At 36.2% G+C, this 17,543-nt stretch overlaps 1 protein-coding gene across 2 annotated transcripts in view; it reads right to left on the bottom strand.

Moving 5' to 3' along the window:
* Window positions 1–6,527: 6,527 nt before the first annotated feature.
* SLC12A2 (solute carrier family 12 member 2) overlaps window positions 6,528–17,543 on the bottom strand; it is a 62,791-nt gene continuing 51,775 nt past the window's right edge. The window contains exons 20-27 of one of the 2 annotated variants that reach the window (XM_013195621.3): window positions 17,039–17,179; window positions 16,290–16,337; window positions 14,726–14,848; window positions 14,446–14,557; window positions 13,918–14,004; window positions 11,887–12,022; window positions 10,372–10,439; window positions 6,528–9,461 (exon numbers count right to left, since the gene is read on the bottom strand). In XM_013195621.3, coding sequence (XP_013051075.2) covers window positions 9,326–9,461; window positions 10,372–10,439; window positions 11,887–12,022; window positions 13,918–14,004; window positions 14,446–14,557; window positions 14,726–14,848; window positions 16,290–16,337; window positions 17,039–17,179 — 851 coding nt within the window. In that variant the 3' untranslated portion in view covers window positions 6,528–9,325. The remainder of the gene's footprint in view (window positions 9,462–10,371; window positions 10,440–11,886; window positions 12,023–13,917; window positions 14,005–14,445; window positions 14,558–14,725; window positions 14,849–16,289; window positions 16,338–17,038; window positions 17,180–17,543) is intronic. The other variant, XM_048050518.2, reaches the window with a different exon arrangement.

Here is a 17,543-nt window from a genome sequence, read left to right as displayed (position 1 = left end):
GATTTTCCTCCATAATAGCCACAAGTCTCCTCTCCAAAAGTAGTACAACCATCACCAAATCTCATAAATACAGAGACTTCACCATATGCTCCTTTGGTGACATACCAAAGAACTATGCATTCATTCACAGAACGCAGTCTACCTCAAACAAGCATGCAAGAAGGAAAGCTGATTATGAAAGCAACCAAAACCAAATATTTTCAAGTGACCAAGATTCTCATAGAAAACAAGATGTGTTAAAAAGCAAGAGGAAGCACACTCCAGAATATCGGCCACATAAGATGTCATATTCACAACAGCACTTTCAATGATGCAAGGAGCACCAAGCATTCCATAACTAAATGGTTAATTATGAAGAAATAAAGAAAAACAACAACAACAACAACAAAAAAGACAAAAAAGGCAAAGAAAAAACAGCAAAATACATTAAGCACTGCCCTAGTATATTGTGCTTCTTCAAAAATAATTAGCATGCACAGAGGGTATTTATTCCCTTCACACATTAGCTCTGACAGAAAATGGAAATAACAAGAAAAATGATTCAAAACATAAAGCTCCATTACTAAGTTTCTTCCCTCACATGCACTCCCATTTGGATAAGACTCCACATCTACACATAGAGGTAGTCTAGAACTTTTCTCAAATGCCTTTTTATGCCCACTTATCTTTCCACACAATACTTCAATTTCTCCAAAAGAGTAGAAGAAAAAAATGACAAAATAAGGGGACAAAGTCGTGGTCCTCATCCTCTTCACAAATGCAAGAATTTATTGTTTTGATCTGCACTCATTTATTTATGCCAGTTGAATTTTACGTTGCATTTATTTTCTATATCTACCCCACTTTTTTTTTCATTAACCTTTGACTTCACAATTCTCACACACAAAACACATTCATCTTTCTAATCCCTGCTCTACCTTTCATTCTGAGGTGATTCTAATGTGCCTGTTACTGGTTTCCATTTAGATTCCCATACTCTTAAAATTCCCTGTCATCTTTGCAGTTACCTAAAACAATTCTAGCCAAAGCCTACAATGTCTACAAAGCCCACAAAGTAGAACTCAGAACCATAGGATCTCATTCACGTGCATTCTTCTTCTTCCAGTCAGCTTTAACATATTATTAACAACCCCAACTCCCTCAGCCTGTCTTCATAGGAGAGGTCCTCCAGCCCTTTGATCATCCTCACGGCCCTTCTCTGGAGTTGTTCTCCTTTCCTAGGAGTATTATCCATAATGTCTCAGAACATACTTGACAATGAAATAGATCACAGAAAGAGGCCATCTGATCACAAGCTCTGGTAGATACAGGGTATTTTAAACAGCAATACCTGCTGGAAGGGAAATACACCTAGGAAAAAGCAATTCCGTGTTTCTTGAGTGTCTTGATAATTTCTTGATGTAGTTGCTCAAAAAGCCACTTAGAACAAATTCTCTACTGAATCTGTTTTCTCACAAGAAAGAATTGGCTGGGGATGTGAAGGCCAAAAGCAGTCTTGGCTGCAGTGACTATGACAGAGAGTGGAGTTTTAAATCCTGAGAGATGTAAGCAAGACAATAAGCAGAATTACAACCCTGGGCTTCAGGAGAGCAGATGTTGGCTTTGAAGATCTGTGTAGCAGCTTCCTACAGAAGACTGCCCTGTTTCGAAGTTAGAAGTAATTACAAAAAATATATATATATATTTCGCATTAAGGTGAAGAGAGAATATTCCTAGTACTTGCAGCAAAACCTAGAAATTAGGATTTAATCTGAATTCTGAATCTGCCACTAAGTCACTTCCAGGTACAAAAACTGCCATATAATAGGGTTAATTACTTCCAGAACAAGGAGAGGACTACAAACTCAGAACCTATCACTCTTTATTTAGAGGCTGACTACCCGCAGTCAAAGTTGCAACAGGAGAAGATGCCTTTTATTACTAACCTGGCTTTATCCTGGGAAAGTGAAAATTCCTCGATTATGTGTGGAGTGATGGCCCAGAGATTCAGAAAGACAGGCTCCAAATCATAAATGAATACTGGAGTGTTTTGTGTCTGGGACAGAATGAGCTTTCTACAATGACCTAATAGTCCCAGGGCTGGCCAGCACAGAAGAAGATCCATTTTCTGGGTAGAAAAAAAGCTCAGTTCCCAGAGCCAATAAGTGATCATAACTTCTATTATTACTTTTTTTTTATCTGTTAGAATTACTTGCATCATGGTGATTCTGAGGCCCCAGATGAGAATCAAGCCTCATTTTGATAGGTGCATACAAGTATGGCAAGAAAGCAGCTAAAAGCCTGCAATCCAATTAAAATAAAGATATCACAGATCAAGAGTACTTAGCAGGGTTTGGCATGTATTTGCCAAAGCTTGAGTTTTCCCAATAAATCCTACCTTGTCTGAAATACTACCACCGCTAGCAGAAGGATACACAAAGATTTTAATGAGAATAAACCTCTAAAATTAACAACACTCAACTGTGCAATCAAAAGTAAAATGAAATTCTATATGAGGTTAGCCAAAATCCCATGGGAAAGCCCACACTTTATTCTGTGGTTAGCCTTGATTTCATATGTTAATAATATGAATGGCTGTTGTTGGTTGACTCCATAAAATGTCATTTCCTTTGAGGTGCAGGCTCCTCTTGGCAGGAACTGTGTTTTGACCCACTGTGATTTCTAGGTTACTGGTGCTTAAACTACTATGTTTTGCTACAAGCAACAACGCTTACTCTTGTGCTTTTATTTTTGCATTTTACATCATGTATTGATTTTTCTTTACCCATTGCTCATCAAAGAAGAGCTGCATTAAATAGACCAACACATTTATTGAACACATAGGTTAACACTGGACTATCAGGAAAATTCTTTTGTATGTACATCCCATCCCCTCTTTCATATATATAGTTTTTTAATACAGTTCTTAATCTATGCAGTCAGCAACAGTAATAAAAAGGAGTTCCTATAATTTGCAAATGATCAAACAGGGCTGGGAGTGAGCATGTTTCAAGGCTAATCTCAGCTCTCCGGTTTTTCACCAAGAGCCTGTGGAAATCCTTTTGCTTGTGACTCCATTTCACCATCTGTTTTGCAGAGACAAATTTAATTGCTGAGAGATGTTCTAAGATTTAGTTATTAGTTGTAAAACACTTCAACAGAGCGATAAAGTTTGATAAGCTTAATAAGCTTGAAAATGCCAAATGCTTGAAAATGCCAAATGCTACACTATTCAGTCTCCTCCAATATTTTAAATAGCCAGTACTGGAATATTTAGGGATGACATGAGACAAAGCTTTATCTTCTTCCTTCTAGCTCTCTACTGCTGAAAGGTGGTAGACATTTGTCATGCCTCTTACTTATGAAGCAAAAAAATCTTGCTGAAATGTTACGAATCACTCTGAAATTAGGTGGGATGTTAGTCAAACCTCTCTATTTAAAAGATCTCCTCCTCTGCCTGGAGCTTTTATCCTTCTGGCTCACTAAGGTTAAGACAACTAGAATTAACCACTAAGAAAAATGGACATCACTCGGTGTTTTACAAAATGGTGGTTACCTCCAAGAGGCTGTTTGAACTCGACAGGAAACGTTTACATGGAGATTTGTACGTCCTTTAGAACACAACCAGAGTAATTTGCCCTTAACAGAAAGGGAAAAGCAGCATTTGTCTACTTCTTTTCTCCAATTCACAGTCAAAACTACGAAAAAAAAAAATATATAACGCATAAGAGTCCTATTACGCTGACGCGTGAAGTTTATTCAAAGCACTGAGTCATTTAGCCCATGAAACCATAGGAACAGTGCAAGAAATGAGTATTTGATACTTCAGATAACTCGTTAACCAAAATACTAAAAGACAACAGTGCCACCTTGTGTTGTTATTATAGTTGGAACTACTCACAAATTGCGGAGAAAATATTTCCTGCCTCTTTCACTAAACCCCAGGTTTTATTAGTAAGGTTTTGTAACTATTATTTTGTCATTACTAATGTGGATGGTAACTGAAGGACTAGGGAGATGAGGTTCCTAGACCCAACACTTCCCACTAGGCTTTGATTTGGCTGCAGATTTTCAGGTTCTGCTTGCACCAGCTCCCCGGGAGGTGGGAACATAGTGGCCTTTCTTCCCTTACACGTGGATGCCAGTGATATTAAGACACTGGTTAGTAGCACATTTTGTAAGATTTCACCAAAACACACAGGAAAAAAAAATATATATATATATATATGTTTGCATTACACACCACCAGACATTAGCAAACATCAGAGCACGTTACGAAATAACCTTAAGCTGATGACCTTAATACTTTTCCTGCACATTACCGGTGTTGGATTGGCAACTTGTTTAACATCTGCAAAGCAAATGAGCTGAGCTCTCCCCAGCCTCTTAGGACTCGGAAGTTCACCCAACCCACACTGGATATAGTGCACTAGGGAACGTTTAGGTACTTTCTTCATAGCAAGTGTTTGCGTGAAGCTAGGTTTTCCCTTTCTGTGGTCGTTTATAACCCGCATTCCTGCCGTGAATGACCCCCCAAACACCTCAGAGCCCAGGAGCTGATAAACTGGGAACATCGGCTAAACACGAAGGGAAACGTGCAGAACGTGCTCCTAAGGGCCCAAGCCACTGGGGGGTTTCGCGCGGCGACCCCACAGCGGCAGTTGCTCGCGGAGGTGCCGCGCACACGGCACCCCACACGGGGAGGACTCCCCCCACGCCCCGCTGACTAGGCAACCGCCATCATGGCAGTCACCATCACGGCAGTCATACCGCGAGCTTCCCGCTCCCCGCAGCAGCCAATAAGAAGAGGAGGGGAGGCGACCGCAGCCAATAGGGGCGCGGGGCTGGCGGGAGGGGCGGGGCCGGTCTGAGGGCGACTCTGGACTCCTCCCCAAACTCGCGGGATTACGCTACCCTGTCAGGAACTGTGGTCCACGCTCTACATACGATAGAGTACAGTGTGTCATAGCCGATCTGAGCTCCGGGCATATAAGGCTCGTGTTTTAACTGAAATGTATTTTGTTTTGAGGATGCACGCGCTGCTGCTTCATCATTAACTGATCTCCTTCAGAAGTTAACAAATTGATTTGTACTAGCTTGTTTCTCCCCATCCTAAACACAGGCATTGGCTCGTATCAAACTAACCCCATCTTAACTCCAAAAATCTCTTCACTGCCCCTCCATCAAGAGCAGCACGAGAATACACTGCTAAATTTTCTGAAACCCAAACCTGCTATTTTCACCCTGCACCAAAAGAAGTAAGGCAGTGCTATGGAAGCACTATTCAACACCTCCATAGCCACACAGACTTTAAGCCTGCAGCTAAAATTAAAGCAGGTTTTAAGTGCACAAAGGCAAGATTTACTGGAGCCCAGAGAGGTTATATGAGAACTGTAACCAGGCTGATATTCACTAAGGTGAAGGGAGCCCTGCTTTCCTGTTCCACAACAGAACAACTAACTATACAGTGTGATCATTTATTTGATTTTTGTAGGCAAGTGATGAGCACAACCTTGGCCTTTTTTTTATATATATATAAAAAAAAAGCTTGTAAACCATATGTGAAGTCACTTATTTATGAATTCAGCTAATGGTACTGTTTGATTATTTAGGTCAACACATTCTTCAGCACACATAATCCAGAAAAGCCATTACACACCATATACTGTAGCTCTTTTACCAACCAAAAGATAGGTTAGAGCCAACAGCATAGAAGTTCGCAGCATACTCTAAACAAGAGTTCCCTTTCCACTGGCCTTCAAATCTCCCTCTCAAGGCCTATCTTTAAATACATGGGAAAGATATTTAGTAAATTGAGGACAGATTAACCCCTAATAATTTCAGATCACTGATTTTTAAATAACAGTTAAGAGTCATTGAGCTGTACTACGAAACACCAAAATTAATGAGGTTAAGTTCTTTAGTGATTCTAAGTATTATCTTATATGAGAACACAACTTACAATTTGTAATTTTGCTTTCAAGCTTAAATTTCACTAGTTCCTAGTTGAATATACATAACATAGCTAAACCCAAGCTTGTCTTGCTTACAAGTGGCTTTGGCACTGAATGTCAAAATTATTTTCCCTACTTACTTCCTCACATCCCAGTGGGTAACTACCTTGAGAGAGGAGTTAGACAGTCTTTCACAAGTTCCATTTGTAATAGGAACATATTTTCTGATACTACTATTCCAGCTTAAACATACTGCATATTGCTGATTGGTCCCCATTGTCTGTTCTGCTCTCTAAAATTTCTAATGACATATCAAAGTGTTGGTTGCATATGAAAAATAATCCTTCCGGCTAGTGGCAAGCATTCCACCTGTGAACAAATAGATATATATATTCCTTATACCTATATTATACCTTATACCTATATTCCTTTTAGTAATAGTCCCATACAAATTCCACAACAACAGGTGAAATATCAGATGTATACAATAAGCAGATCCATGTATCAGGTAACATTTTTATAATTACTTGGTTAAATTATGAGCACAATTCACTATCCTTTACCAATAAAAGGTTTTTTCTTTAGACAAGACAGTTGTATTGAATTCATCTCCTTTTATTGCAGTGACATCCCCATGGTACAAAGTATTAACTGCAATAGTTACGTTAAAACATTAGAAAAGCATTTGTGTGTGACAGTTACAGTACAGTATCAAATATTACATCTTCAAACCAAGTGGGTCATTACCCACTAACGCTCAAATCTTTAAATTATTTTCAGTTATTTTTAAATATGTAATGTCAGAAAAGCATATAAAAAGAATGTATGTAAAAGGAAACCTAAATACAAATAGAGTGAGCAAATAAATAATTGATTTTCACCAGCCATTGCTGACTTTCTAAACCCATACAAAGAAACCTAATCTATAGAAAGTATGAATTTTCATGTGTCAGTGATATTTCATTTTTCAAGTAATTAACGATTGGAACATAATTAAATTTGGCATCAAAATCAAAGCAGAAGTTGGAACGACTGCCACTAACTGACATTTGTTGCTAACAATTACTATTACCTGTTGAAGTTTTAGTGTAGCAAATAATCTTGAAACTTGACCTTGTGCCTAGCATTAGTGGACTTCTGAGAGTGCATATGTGAAAAGCATCCTACATATTTCACAGACATTACCCTAACTATCCCCATATGCATATTTAGATATATTTTATATAATTTTATACACATATATGCATGTATACAGACACTTCATTTGGTTTCTGTGTTACAGATCACAAGCAATGGTTTCCTGAATGGGCAAAAAAAAACTTTTAAATAAGTGTACCTGTGCACTTTTTTTTTTAAAGATAGCAGCACTATGTCCATGCCTTACTGTCCATCTGTTCAAAATAACATAACCCACAAAACAAGAAAAATCATGGCAATGATTCCATATTCACAATGTGATATCCATATCCCCCAACAACCATGGTAAAATCTGTAGTAGACACAATGGTTATTCTGATTTCCACCCCCTCACTTGGGAGGAAGTAGCACTTTTACTGCAAACTGTCTTATGTTTATTTTAACAAGCTGGGTTCATGCTGGCATCAGTTTTCTCACACTTAGCAGCAAAACATGCATGTTCTTGTTTTTTTTAAAGTGAAATGATTCAATAGACTCAAATCCAATTGATAGAAACAAATGGAAAAAAATTTGCAGTTCAACAAGAAATTGACAACGGCATACACTGCACTGTGTAGATTTTTTTTTACATCTTGAATCATAACAACTTGAAGCTCTACCTTGCCACACAATGACTAATTGCTTTGTCCTTCAAAAAGAAAGGGGTACATTTCAATTTGATCTCGTATTTAGCATAATACACCTTTTCTGTGCATCCTTAAATGAAAGTCACTGAAGCACTGGTAAACTGATCCAGTAGCATGTCCAATGCTAATATCAAAAGCTTGTGAAATGTTTTTAGGCAATCCTTTCTGTCCAAAATATATAGGAATTTAAAAACAGTTCACATTTTACCTTTGTATAAAGGCTCAAGTGTAATTTCTTGTGTAGGTGTTCATAGTAGACTAAATTATGAAGTTGTCAAAATATACAATGAAAGGGCACACAAGATTGGCAGTTTCTTGATTGAACATAGAAAATGTATAAAGTAGAATGTATGGAAAAAATCTAAACTGGCAGATGATCAAACCTGAGTATCTTTTAATAAGACTAAGTGTATTTTCTCACAACTTGAGTGAATTGACTAAAAACATCTCCCCTAGTAACTAGTGGTCCTTTTAACCATTTGTTGAAAAACGCGAGAGAACTTTAGCTTTTGCTTTTTATATCGGATAGCAAGATTCCACATAGTGTTTACTGTTTTCTGTCAGATAGTATCACATTGCTCATATTATCCCCATTTAAGCCTTAAGTTGAGTTTTGTTTCAAATTAAGTTGTAAGTGACACCAAAACATTAATAGGCCAAGAACTAGGACAGGATTTTTTCTTTCTTCCAATTTTTCAGGAGATAAATGGCCTTTGTCTGTTAAGATGAATTGCTTCTAACTAGAGCTATAGATTTACACAGCATCCTTCACCAAGTCAGCTAACCTTAGCTGTGTATTTCAGACTAATGCCAAGGAAGTACACAATGTCAAATTTGAGAAGAGGATCCTCTGACAATGTAGTTTTATTTTAACTGTTTGATTTTATTTTAACTGTTACAAAATTTGGTGGTACAGAGTCCTGACAGCAGGAATTTGTCTTAGTTCAATTGACCTGCCCCAATTCTCACCTTTAAATCTAACAGATAAAATAATAATAATAATAAAAACAAAACTTTCTGACAATAGAAAACATACAGTACTAAGAACTAATAGCTCAATGGAAGACTGAAAAGCAGCATTCATTTTTATCGTAATATGGAAGAGATTAAAAACTAAAGGAAGTCCGATCTAAAGTCTTAGTTGAAGGCAGATTTTGACATTCTATATAAATTTACAAAATAGGATGTACGTGGATGAGATTTGGTTAATTTCAGAAGGCACCTCAAGGCTAAAAGGCTTTTATAAATCTATAATCCTTTCATTGATTAAAAATAAAACACTTTTATTGCTGCTATTCAAATAGCAAACAAAAAGCTTGTCTTGTTCTTCAGTCTAACAAGGAATCCTCCCCCATTAAGCAAGATTAAATTACAGAAAATATAAAATAAACTGAAGATGTCACAACTTTAGGAATACATTAACTTTCCTTGTGTGCTTTCAAGTCAGTGAAATAGTGAAAGAAGAGTCACTTTTTGCCTTTGTGATGTTAAGAATCTATAGACCATGTCAGTCAGTCTCCCCGGGCACTGAAGTACCATGTCATCATAGCTGTCCCCTGTGCAGTACTCTTAGGAATAGAAGGTAAGAACACTCTGATGATTCCCACGAACAAGGAGAATCGGTGGCAGATCTTTAGAAAGAGCTTCTAACCAGGCCATGTATAGTGCACTAGAAACTGCACCTTTTCGTGCAACTGGCAAACTCCTAAAATACACAAAAAAGAACAGTTAAACCTGTAACAAGTGCAAGTCATATATGAAAACGAAAGTATGATTCTGCAAAGAGATAGATACTAAGTCAAATTTCCTAACCTTTTTGGTTTTTGGTTTTTCCTCAGAACTTAGTTAATGAGTTGAAGAGCTTGTTATGTTAAGCACTACAGGATCTACTCACACCTCACTTCTGGCTTCTCACCACCATCTAATTCAGGCAGCTTCAGGGGAAATTCTCCTCAATGAGACATACATATATATTTAAAGACTCCTGAGGATTTTAAAATACTGCTTTTTCTTATGCTACTAGGTTGGATGCAGTCTAATATTCCTTCTCAGAGTCTCTCTTTCCAAAGAATGCCATACTATTTTCTTTCAAAAAACAGTAACAAAAAACTCCTGGAAGTCTATTTGCCCTGTTCAAAATTTGCTTGTGGTACCACTTCGTAGAGCTCTGAAGCAGCATCCTCAAGGAAATCAGTGAAAAAACACATTCTGTGTCTTCCTTGCTTATCCCAAAAGTAGTTCCATGGAAATCCATCATCAGACAACACTGCTACCACTATCTACAGAGATCACCTACAAAAAAATTGAGATGAAGGACTTGAGAAAGGTGGGGATAGTTGGCATGTGGGAGTAGAACCAATGTGAGAATCCCAAGCTGCACCAGGAATGTGGAGGTAATCATCTGAAGTAGCATATCAGAATGATCAAGCTACACAGGCCATTTTGCATGGATCATACTAACTCTGTATTTCTAAAACACTTCCAGCTCTGAAACCTCCTTGAGTACTTTTCCATACTTCAATGCCAAACCAGTCTTTTTCCTGACCTGTACTTACACATTTACAGTACACACAGTTCTGCATCAATTAAGATAAGAATAAAAATCATTTACTTACATGACAATTATGTTAGCTGTACTCGAATGTTCTTTCAGCAACTCATTTAGCCTAATCTGGCGATAAGTCTGTAATTAAAATGAAACTTGTTAGGAAAATCCTCTACAGAAACTGCAAAAAATTCATTTAATCAATATAAGAACAGTTATAGTTAATTGGTGTGAGTCATTTCGAGTAAGCATGTGTTTGCCCCCTCAGGTTGGTATCTTGCTTGCTTTCCCGAAGTACCTATGGTTCCAAAGCTGAGAGAAAAGAAAGTGGTAAGCCTAACGTGAAAATCAAGTACCTTGTAAGCTAAGTTTAAGATTGTTCTTCTAATGATACCATCCCTCTGCAGCTGCTGGAAGCAAGAGCCCTCTATGCTCTCTTCGAGGTTCCCTTAGCTATATCCCGTAAGCTCAGATCAAGGTGGTGTTACTGCAGTGAAGCCCTTCTCCATAATGTATCTCCTTATTTAGTACTCTGTCCTTTCTTAACATCTTAAGCAGCTCCTCCCCTTCCTCCTACTGATGATTTTTCTTAGCTTGCATTCATATAGTCATTTTTAGTTCTTGTATGTCAACTAACTTGCAGCTATTTCTTACAGTTCTGCTGTTCTCATGTCAGCAGAAGTCCTGCTAGCCTGCTGGATAGTGTTGGCAGAAACAAATAAGCTATCAGGAGACAAAAGAATACATCGCTGCTATTATCTCATTGAAAAAGAGTTTTGGGGGTAAGGCATAAGTCACAGCAAGACATCATGCAGCTCATTAATTATAAAGTCTTTCCTCTAGTCCCTGCATAATATGCAGTTACGAGATCCTGCCATCAGCTGCCAATCTGTACGTACATGTTAATTGTATCCCTGCTTTTTACACTTACAATACAGAGTGACCGACTATTCCTGTTTCTTCTCTACTGCAAATAATCACAGAAGTTGTAAAAATCAAGACAGGAATACAAAAAAAAAAAGAGGTGAAAGTGAAAAAAGTGAAGAACTTCAGATCACCGAAGCTTTAACCAGTCTTTTCTTTAGATACATGGGTGTATCTGTATCCTGTTATGGGATGCTGCTTGAGTGTCCTCCACAGAAACACTGATGGAAGAATGAGGAATGCCTCCCATGTCTACAGAGCACAACCATTTGGGAAAAAGAAGTCAAACCTTCAACTGCTCCTTAACAACACAGTTACCTGTGTGTTGGTTTTAAATAATGAAGCACCAAAGGGTAGTCTGGGCTCAACTAAACAAAACATCAGGAAGAGCTGAATATAGCTTAGTGTTCTAAATGAACTGCTAAAACCCTGTGGGATATCAGTTTAGAACCTGCAATGACAGAAACAGGAACAGTTTGTTTTTTTTTACCGTGCCCCCTCCCCAACTGGTTTTAGATGCTGTTTTCCCCTAGTTATTCATAAAAGCTGCTATAAAAGAGGTAAAATAACAAGAATCAGTTTGACAATATCACATGCACAAATACAGTAGATGAAAAAACACTTTACAATGTTTAACATAACAAGCTAAGGAATACAGAACCTTTGTTTTATAAAGCTCAAGTTCGTTATCTGTTATCCTCCATGGTTCATCCTCCTTCGTTTTATCTGCAACTTCTTGTTCTTTATCATCTTCATGAAGTCTGAAGGGCTCTATCATTTCCTCAAAAGCTGCAATACTGGAATGATTATATGAATAGACATATTAAAACGTATATGACACTAGTCTGTATGTCAGCAATTACTTTCATGCTATTAGAAAGTACATTTTAATACCACAAAAATGAACGAACTATTTGCACACAATCAGCTGTGCACAGGCCATACAAAAGGTAAAGGCAAACATTACAATTCGACATGCAATTAGTGACATCTGTAGGAGTTTGTACTATTCACTGCAAAAGTTTTGCTAAATAATTTTACTGCAATTGTTCTAAAGCTGAAGATACTAGCTTAGAAAATACATAGAACCAATCACTAACAACAGCTTCTTCCAAATTAGGTTTGAAAGAGGAGCTTACATGTCACAGAGTAAAAAGCACCAGACTGCTATCAGGTCTCATGCCAGCGCCATTAGGGTTTTTAGCTACATTTTCATGTTGCTTTTTTGATCTTTCCAATACAGTTTAAGACCTACATTCAAATCCCAATAAGCAGAACCATCTTGTCTTGCTGTTATATTTCTTTTTAGAATGTGAACTGTTATTTTGATTTCACCTGGACATTTAGCAGGAACTTTAAAAGAAAATCTTCTGAAGGCCAAAGAGGCATTCATTTCTATAAAAGCAGCTTTTTCTACCCATATTTTGATCCTTCTCGTCTACTTTCCTCTATCCACATTACAATACTTAAGCATCAAACTAAGGCTGCTTCGAGAGAGAGAACTTGTCTTTGAATAGCCCTAAGATGTGAGAAGTCAGAAAAGTAAAAACAATTTCGCAGAGCACAATGAAATGTATGCTTTATGTCCAATGGAATAAGGAATTCTGACGCTTTTCTCCCTTTCATAAAGAACATAAGGTATTGACAAGCTTCTGTAGTTGCTAATTATAGTTTGGAAAGTTAAAAAACTACCACTTAGTATATACTGTAATATCATTATGTTTAACACCTAAGCTTCCATGCAGTTACAGTAGTTACTCCCCCATGACCATTTTCAACCTGAGGTGTTCCTGTCCTCTAGTAAACTATCACATTATAAGGGTATTTTTTCTTGCCCTTGGTGGTCTTTACTGAGTTAGTTGACACAATGACTTCACCTTCATTACAAAAAAAACAAACACAAACTGCTACTTTCTGACAGAACAAAACTAACCGTTAACAATATTCTATTGTACAGCACAGAAAATATTACAGATAAATCTTTTTTTTTCTAGTTAATTTACAGCTATTGTTAACTCCGACTGGATTTCTCAAGCAGCTTTTGGATTTATTGTGGAAAATGTTTCCACTGAGACAAATAAAAATGCTCTCAGAAGAAATAATTTTCATTCACAGAAGTTATTCATGAGTTCTCTGAAATTCTACAGTCTCAACTTTTAATGCATAATTGAGAATTAATTTTAAGTTTATGCATTTCACAGTAGCAGACTCCCAAGAACAAAGACATCCAAAAGTATCAGAGTGCCAGAAGTACTCTACCATTTTAGTTACTTGGTATGTTCTATACAACTAGCACTTTTTAAAAATGGAAAATCAGTATCACATGTACAATCATAGACATGTAACTTAAATGTCAATGTGAATTTAAAACAGAAGAAAGAAAAATAGACCAGGCTATTTGAAGACAAGACATCATTACATATAAGCATCCACGTAAGATTAAGTCCATTTTCCTACCTGCCTGCCTTTTCAAGTTTAAGATTACAATCTAAAGGCAAGAGAGTTAAAAAATACATAAAAAGCAGAATTGTATATTCTTGAGTGTAAGAGTTCTTGCTTAGTTTATTTCCTTGATTTTTGTGAACATGTAACACCATGTTCACATTATATAGTAAGTAACTATTCTAATTCATGAAATAGATCAAGAACTCAACTAACAAATGAGCTTTTTTGTTTCTGTTTTGAGACTTACTTTTCTTTCTTTGGCTTAGTATTAATATCTCCAAGAACCATGATGTCTGAGAAGTCTATCCGAAATTTGCTGAGCAGGGTAGCCATCCTGTATCAGAAAAGCAAGCCTTTACACATGTTCAGATTTTTAATTATTTAACAGGGTAAACAGATAAGAAAAATAGCTTAAAAAGGCAACAGAAGTGTTAAATTGTCTAAATAACATTATACAAACCTGGCTTACAGCTATAAATCAACAATACACTATTATTCTTTTCCCAAATAAAGTAAAAACTCTCCCTTAAAGCTCTCCCAAACAATATTTAACAAAGAGAAAACATTACTGTCAGAAAATGCCACAGAAATACTAGTTTAACAAGAGGTAACTCATCCAACACAATCTGGTAGCAATGGAACTTTCTTGGAGAGCAAGAATAGAATACGGTTACATCTCTGCCAAATAACAATTGAAAGAAGGCTACTCGTAAGTCATCTACTGTTTAACATGTTCTTCTAGCATTTTAAATGAAAATTATAAAGGTAAACTTACGCTCTTCTATCATGATCAATTCTGTTTATTTTTCCACCAATGAACACTCTGATCTTACAGTCTTTCCATTTTTTCTTGGTTGTAATAAGATATGGAATCAACAATGTCAAACCTGCATTTTAACCAGAATTTGAGAATGTATCAGAAAACACAGCATCACATAGAGTTTAACAGTACAAACTTGTAACCTATATATGAACTGACTGAAAAATAATTACCAATTAATTCAAAATCACTAAGTCTTCTCAACACATGCTTTTAGAAGTATTAAGTATGTTACCTCCGTCATCAAACAGCCACCACACATCAATATTGCTTTTGCCCTGTTTCTTCTGAAACTGAGTACTTGCATCGAGAAGTCTTTGGTCAGCCACATTTAAAGGAGAAGATTGACTCTTTGAATCTGGAAAGAAAGAGTGATGGCATTTCATTTTTAAAGTGTTTTTCTTAATAACCCCTAAATTCAAATGCAACATAACTTATTTGATTATAACTTCTCCAAGTTATAAATTAATTAAAAAACAACATTTAAACTATTTTCCCCAGATTCCACTATTGATTAAATGGGTATCAACTGAGCTGTATTTATGGAGTCCACAAACTCCCTAAATTAATTTTATAAGTTAAAGATTTAAGCCTCCAATTCATTTAGCACACATTTGACAAACAAGAGATTTGCAAGATTTTTATACACTCATTTGCCCAGACATTAACATTTCGTACACACTTCATAGCATTCAGTAATGCGCTGTTGCTACCTCTTGTAGATAAGAATTTCCCTGAAACTCATCTTGATGCTTAATGTAAAAGGAAACACTATCTCCTAAGCACTGTTTCTTCAAATCCATTTTACCTTTAAGTGCATGGATGAAAAAAGAGCTAATTCATCTTTTTACAAAACATAGGATTCCTTAAGTTAGTTTCCCATGTGCAAGGCTCTGAAGCACAATATAGACTATTTTGTGCAATGAAGTTATTTTATTGTTCTCAGCAAATCCAATATTGGCATTTTCAATGAGATTATACAAATAAAATTAAGTAATTATTTAAAAAACAAAATAAAACTTAACTCCTTTCCCTTAGTTAAAACCTGAATTTTAACAAGAACCAGGAGTTTGATATTCATCTCAGTCTTTATTTTATTAGGAATTTTTAAATTTAGAGTACATCTGTGACTGATTTGTATTAATATTCTATTTTACTGTACACTGGGACTTCTTCCAAACTGCCATCTTGTGGTTCAAGATGTAATATCACTTTTCATTATTGAAACATAACAGCTTATGGCTTTTGAAATTATGAAGAAAACATCAAAAAAGTAAGAGGCATCTTTGGTAAAGCAAAAGACTTGTGCTTAACTCTCATAAAAGTTTGAAATAAACCAATAAGTGAAAGCTGTTTAATTCACCTCTGAAAATGCTGTTTATTTAAATTACTACTGCACTTTATTTCGGATGTTAATCTCACTGACTGGCTGTATTATTCTTTGCTTTGCAAGCTTTTGAGCAATTCTGAACAGAGCAACACCTACGGCTTTAGAATTTTTCTGAGCAGACTGATGGAGCTCTTCCACTACATCTAAATCAAGTAAGGACCCAGATACATTCATATCTTAGACACATGAATGATCCTTTCTCAGTAGGAACTTCTAGTAATTTCCAAAAGCTTTATTTTTCCACAACCTAATCCCTACAGATAAAACACATTCCCAAATATGAAAAAAGAATTAAGCTTGCATGGCTGATATTTTTCTTTCTCAAATGTATGTGTAGAAAGGAGTGCAAAAGGAAAACTGAAATTAACAATGCAAAAGAATGATTTAACGAAAGGTGGAAAATGCCTGCCTTTTTTCAACAGTGGTTGTGCTGGAGTCTTTCCATCCTCGTCCTCCTCTGGAAGATTTTTAAAGATATAAAATAAAAAGGTTAATTTCCTTTGCGATGTTAATGAAAATACTACTAGTCTATAAAATAAACAAAAAGAAAATAAAGATGTAGAATGAAATGAATTTTCATACAAAGAAAAGCACACAGAGTCCTGAGAATCATGTCCTGATAATTGATTTGTATTTTTTTGAATTAATCATATTTCTCACCCAAATACTTCAGTTAATTCAAGGTTTTACTTTAAAGAGAAGAAAGTTGGTTATTGTCATATGTCAAAGAATCCTGAATGATTTGTGTCTGTTAACATCCATATAATAAAATGTTCTAGTCTGAGGTAAAAAGCACCTTCATAAAGTTAGCAGCCTTAAAAATCATGCAATACACAGCTGTGTGGCCTTCTCAAGCAATTTTTAATAGCACTCAATCTCATTAACAAAAACAAAAAGTGTATCGTAGATCATAATCCACCACCTGTTTTTATTTAGGTCATGAAGATTTTTTTACATCCTGTAGTCTCTAAAGCAAAATATGAGTAATTAGACATCAACAGCTAGAAAAGCATGACATGCTTCTCTGTTCCACAAACACAACAAAAACCTTTTTAATTCCTTGGGAGGATGAAAGAGACTGAAGAAGGAACAAGATAGAAAAAGAATAAGAACTACAAGGAATAAGAACTCAAATTTCACTGCTAACTAGGAAGTTACCTTTATGTAGAGCAGGAGTTCTCTCACTAGACGATGGAACAAAAGCTATAGAAGTATCAGTCTCAGCCTTCTTGCTATAATCCACTTTTACTATGACATCCTTGGAACATGGAGATTTTTCTTGAGATGATAGTAACTCTTCTTTGGGAAAACAAAGAACCACAATATAAGTTACTTATTTGTCCCAAATGGAGTAAGACAAAGGCATGTGACTACTGAGGTGGTTTGCAGTTGGTTAAACTGCACTGCAACTAGCACGCTGTTACAAGGAAAAAAAGGCAAAATAATATATACAAACTGTTTCAAAGTACAAAGAGGCACCTCTCCTGAACAGAGCTTTTATTTTCTGCTACTTCCTTCACCGATTTTGAGTTTTAATTGTATTACCACAGGCTAAACCTAAAACAGAGCTACCTAATATCAATTCCCCGGTGGGAAGGACACTTGTTATGCTTGTACTAATTACCATTATAATAATTTATTTTGTACATGCTAATTTTTTTCC

Source organism: Anser cygnoides, chromosome Z (assembly GCF_040182565.1).
Source record: "Anser cygnoides isolate HZ-2024a breed goose chromosome Z, Taihu_goose_T2T_genome, whole genome shotgun sequence".
Classification (NCBI taxonomy): Eukaryota; Metazoa; Chordata; class Aves; order Anseriformes; family Anatidae; genus Anser; species Anser cygnoides.
Note: the sequence above shows the minus strand (reverse complement) of the source record. Positions and strands in the feature narration are given on the sequence as shown.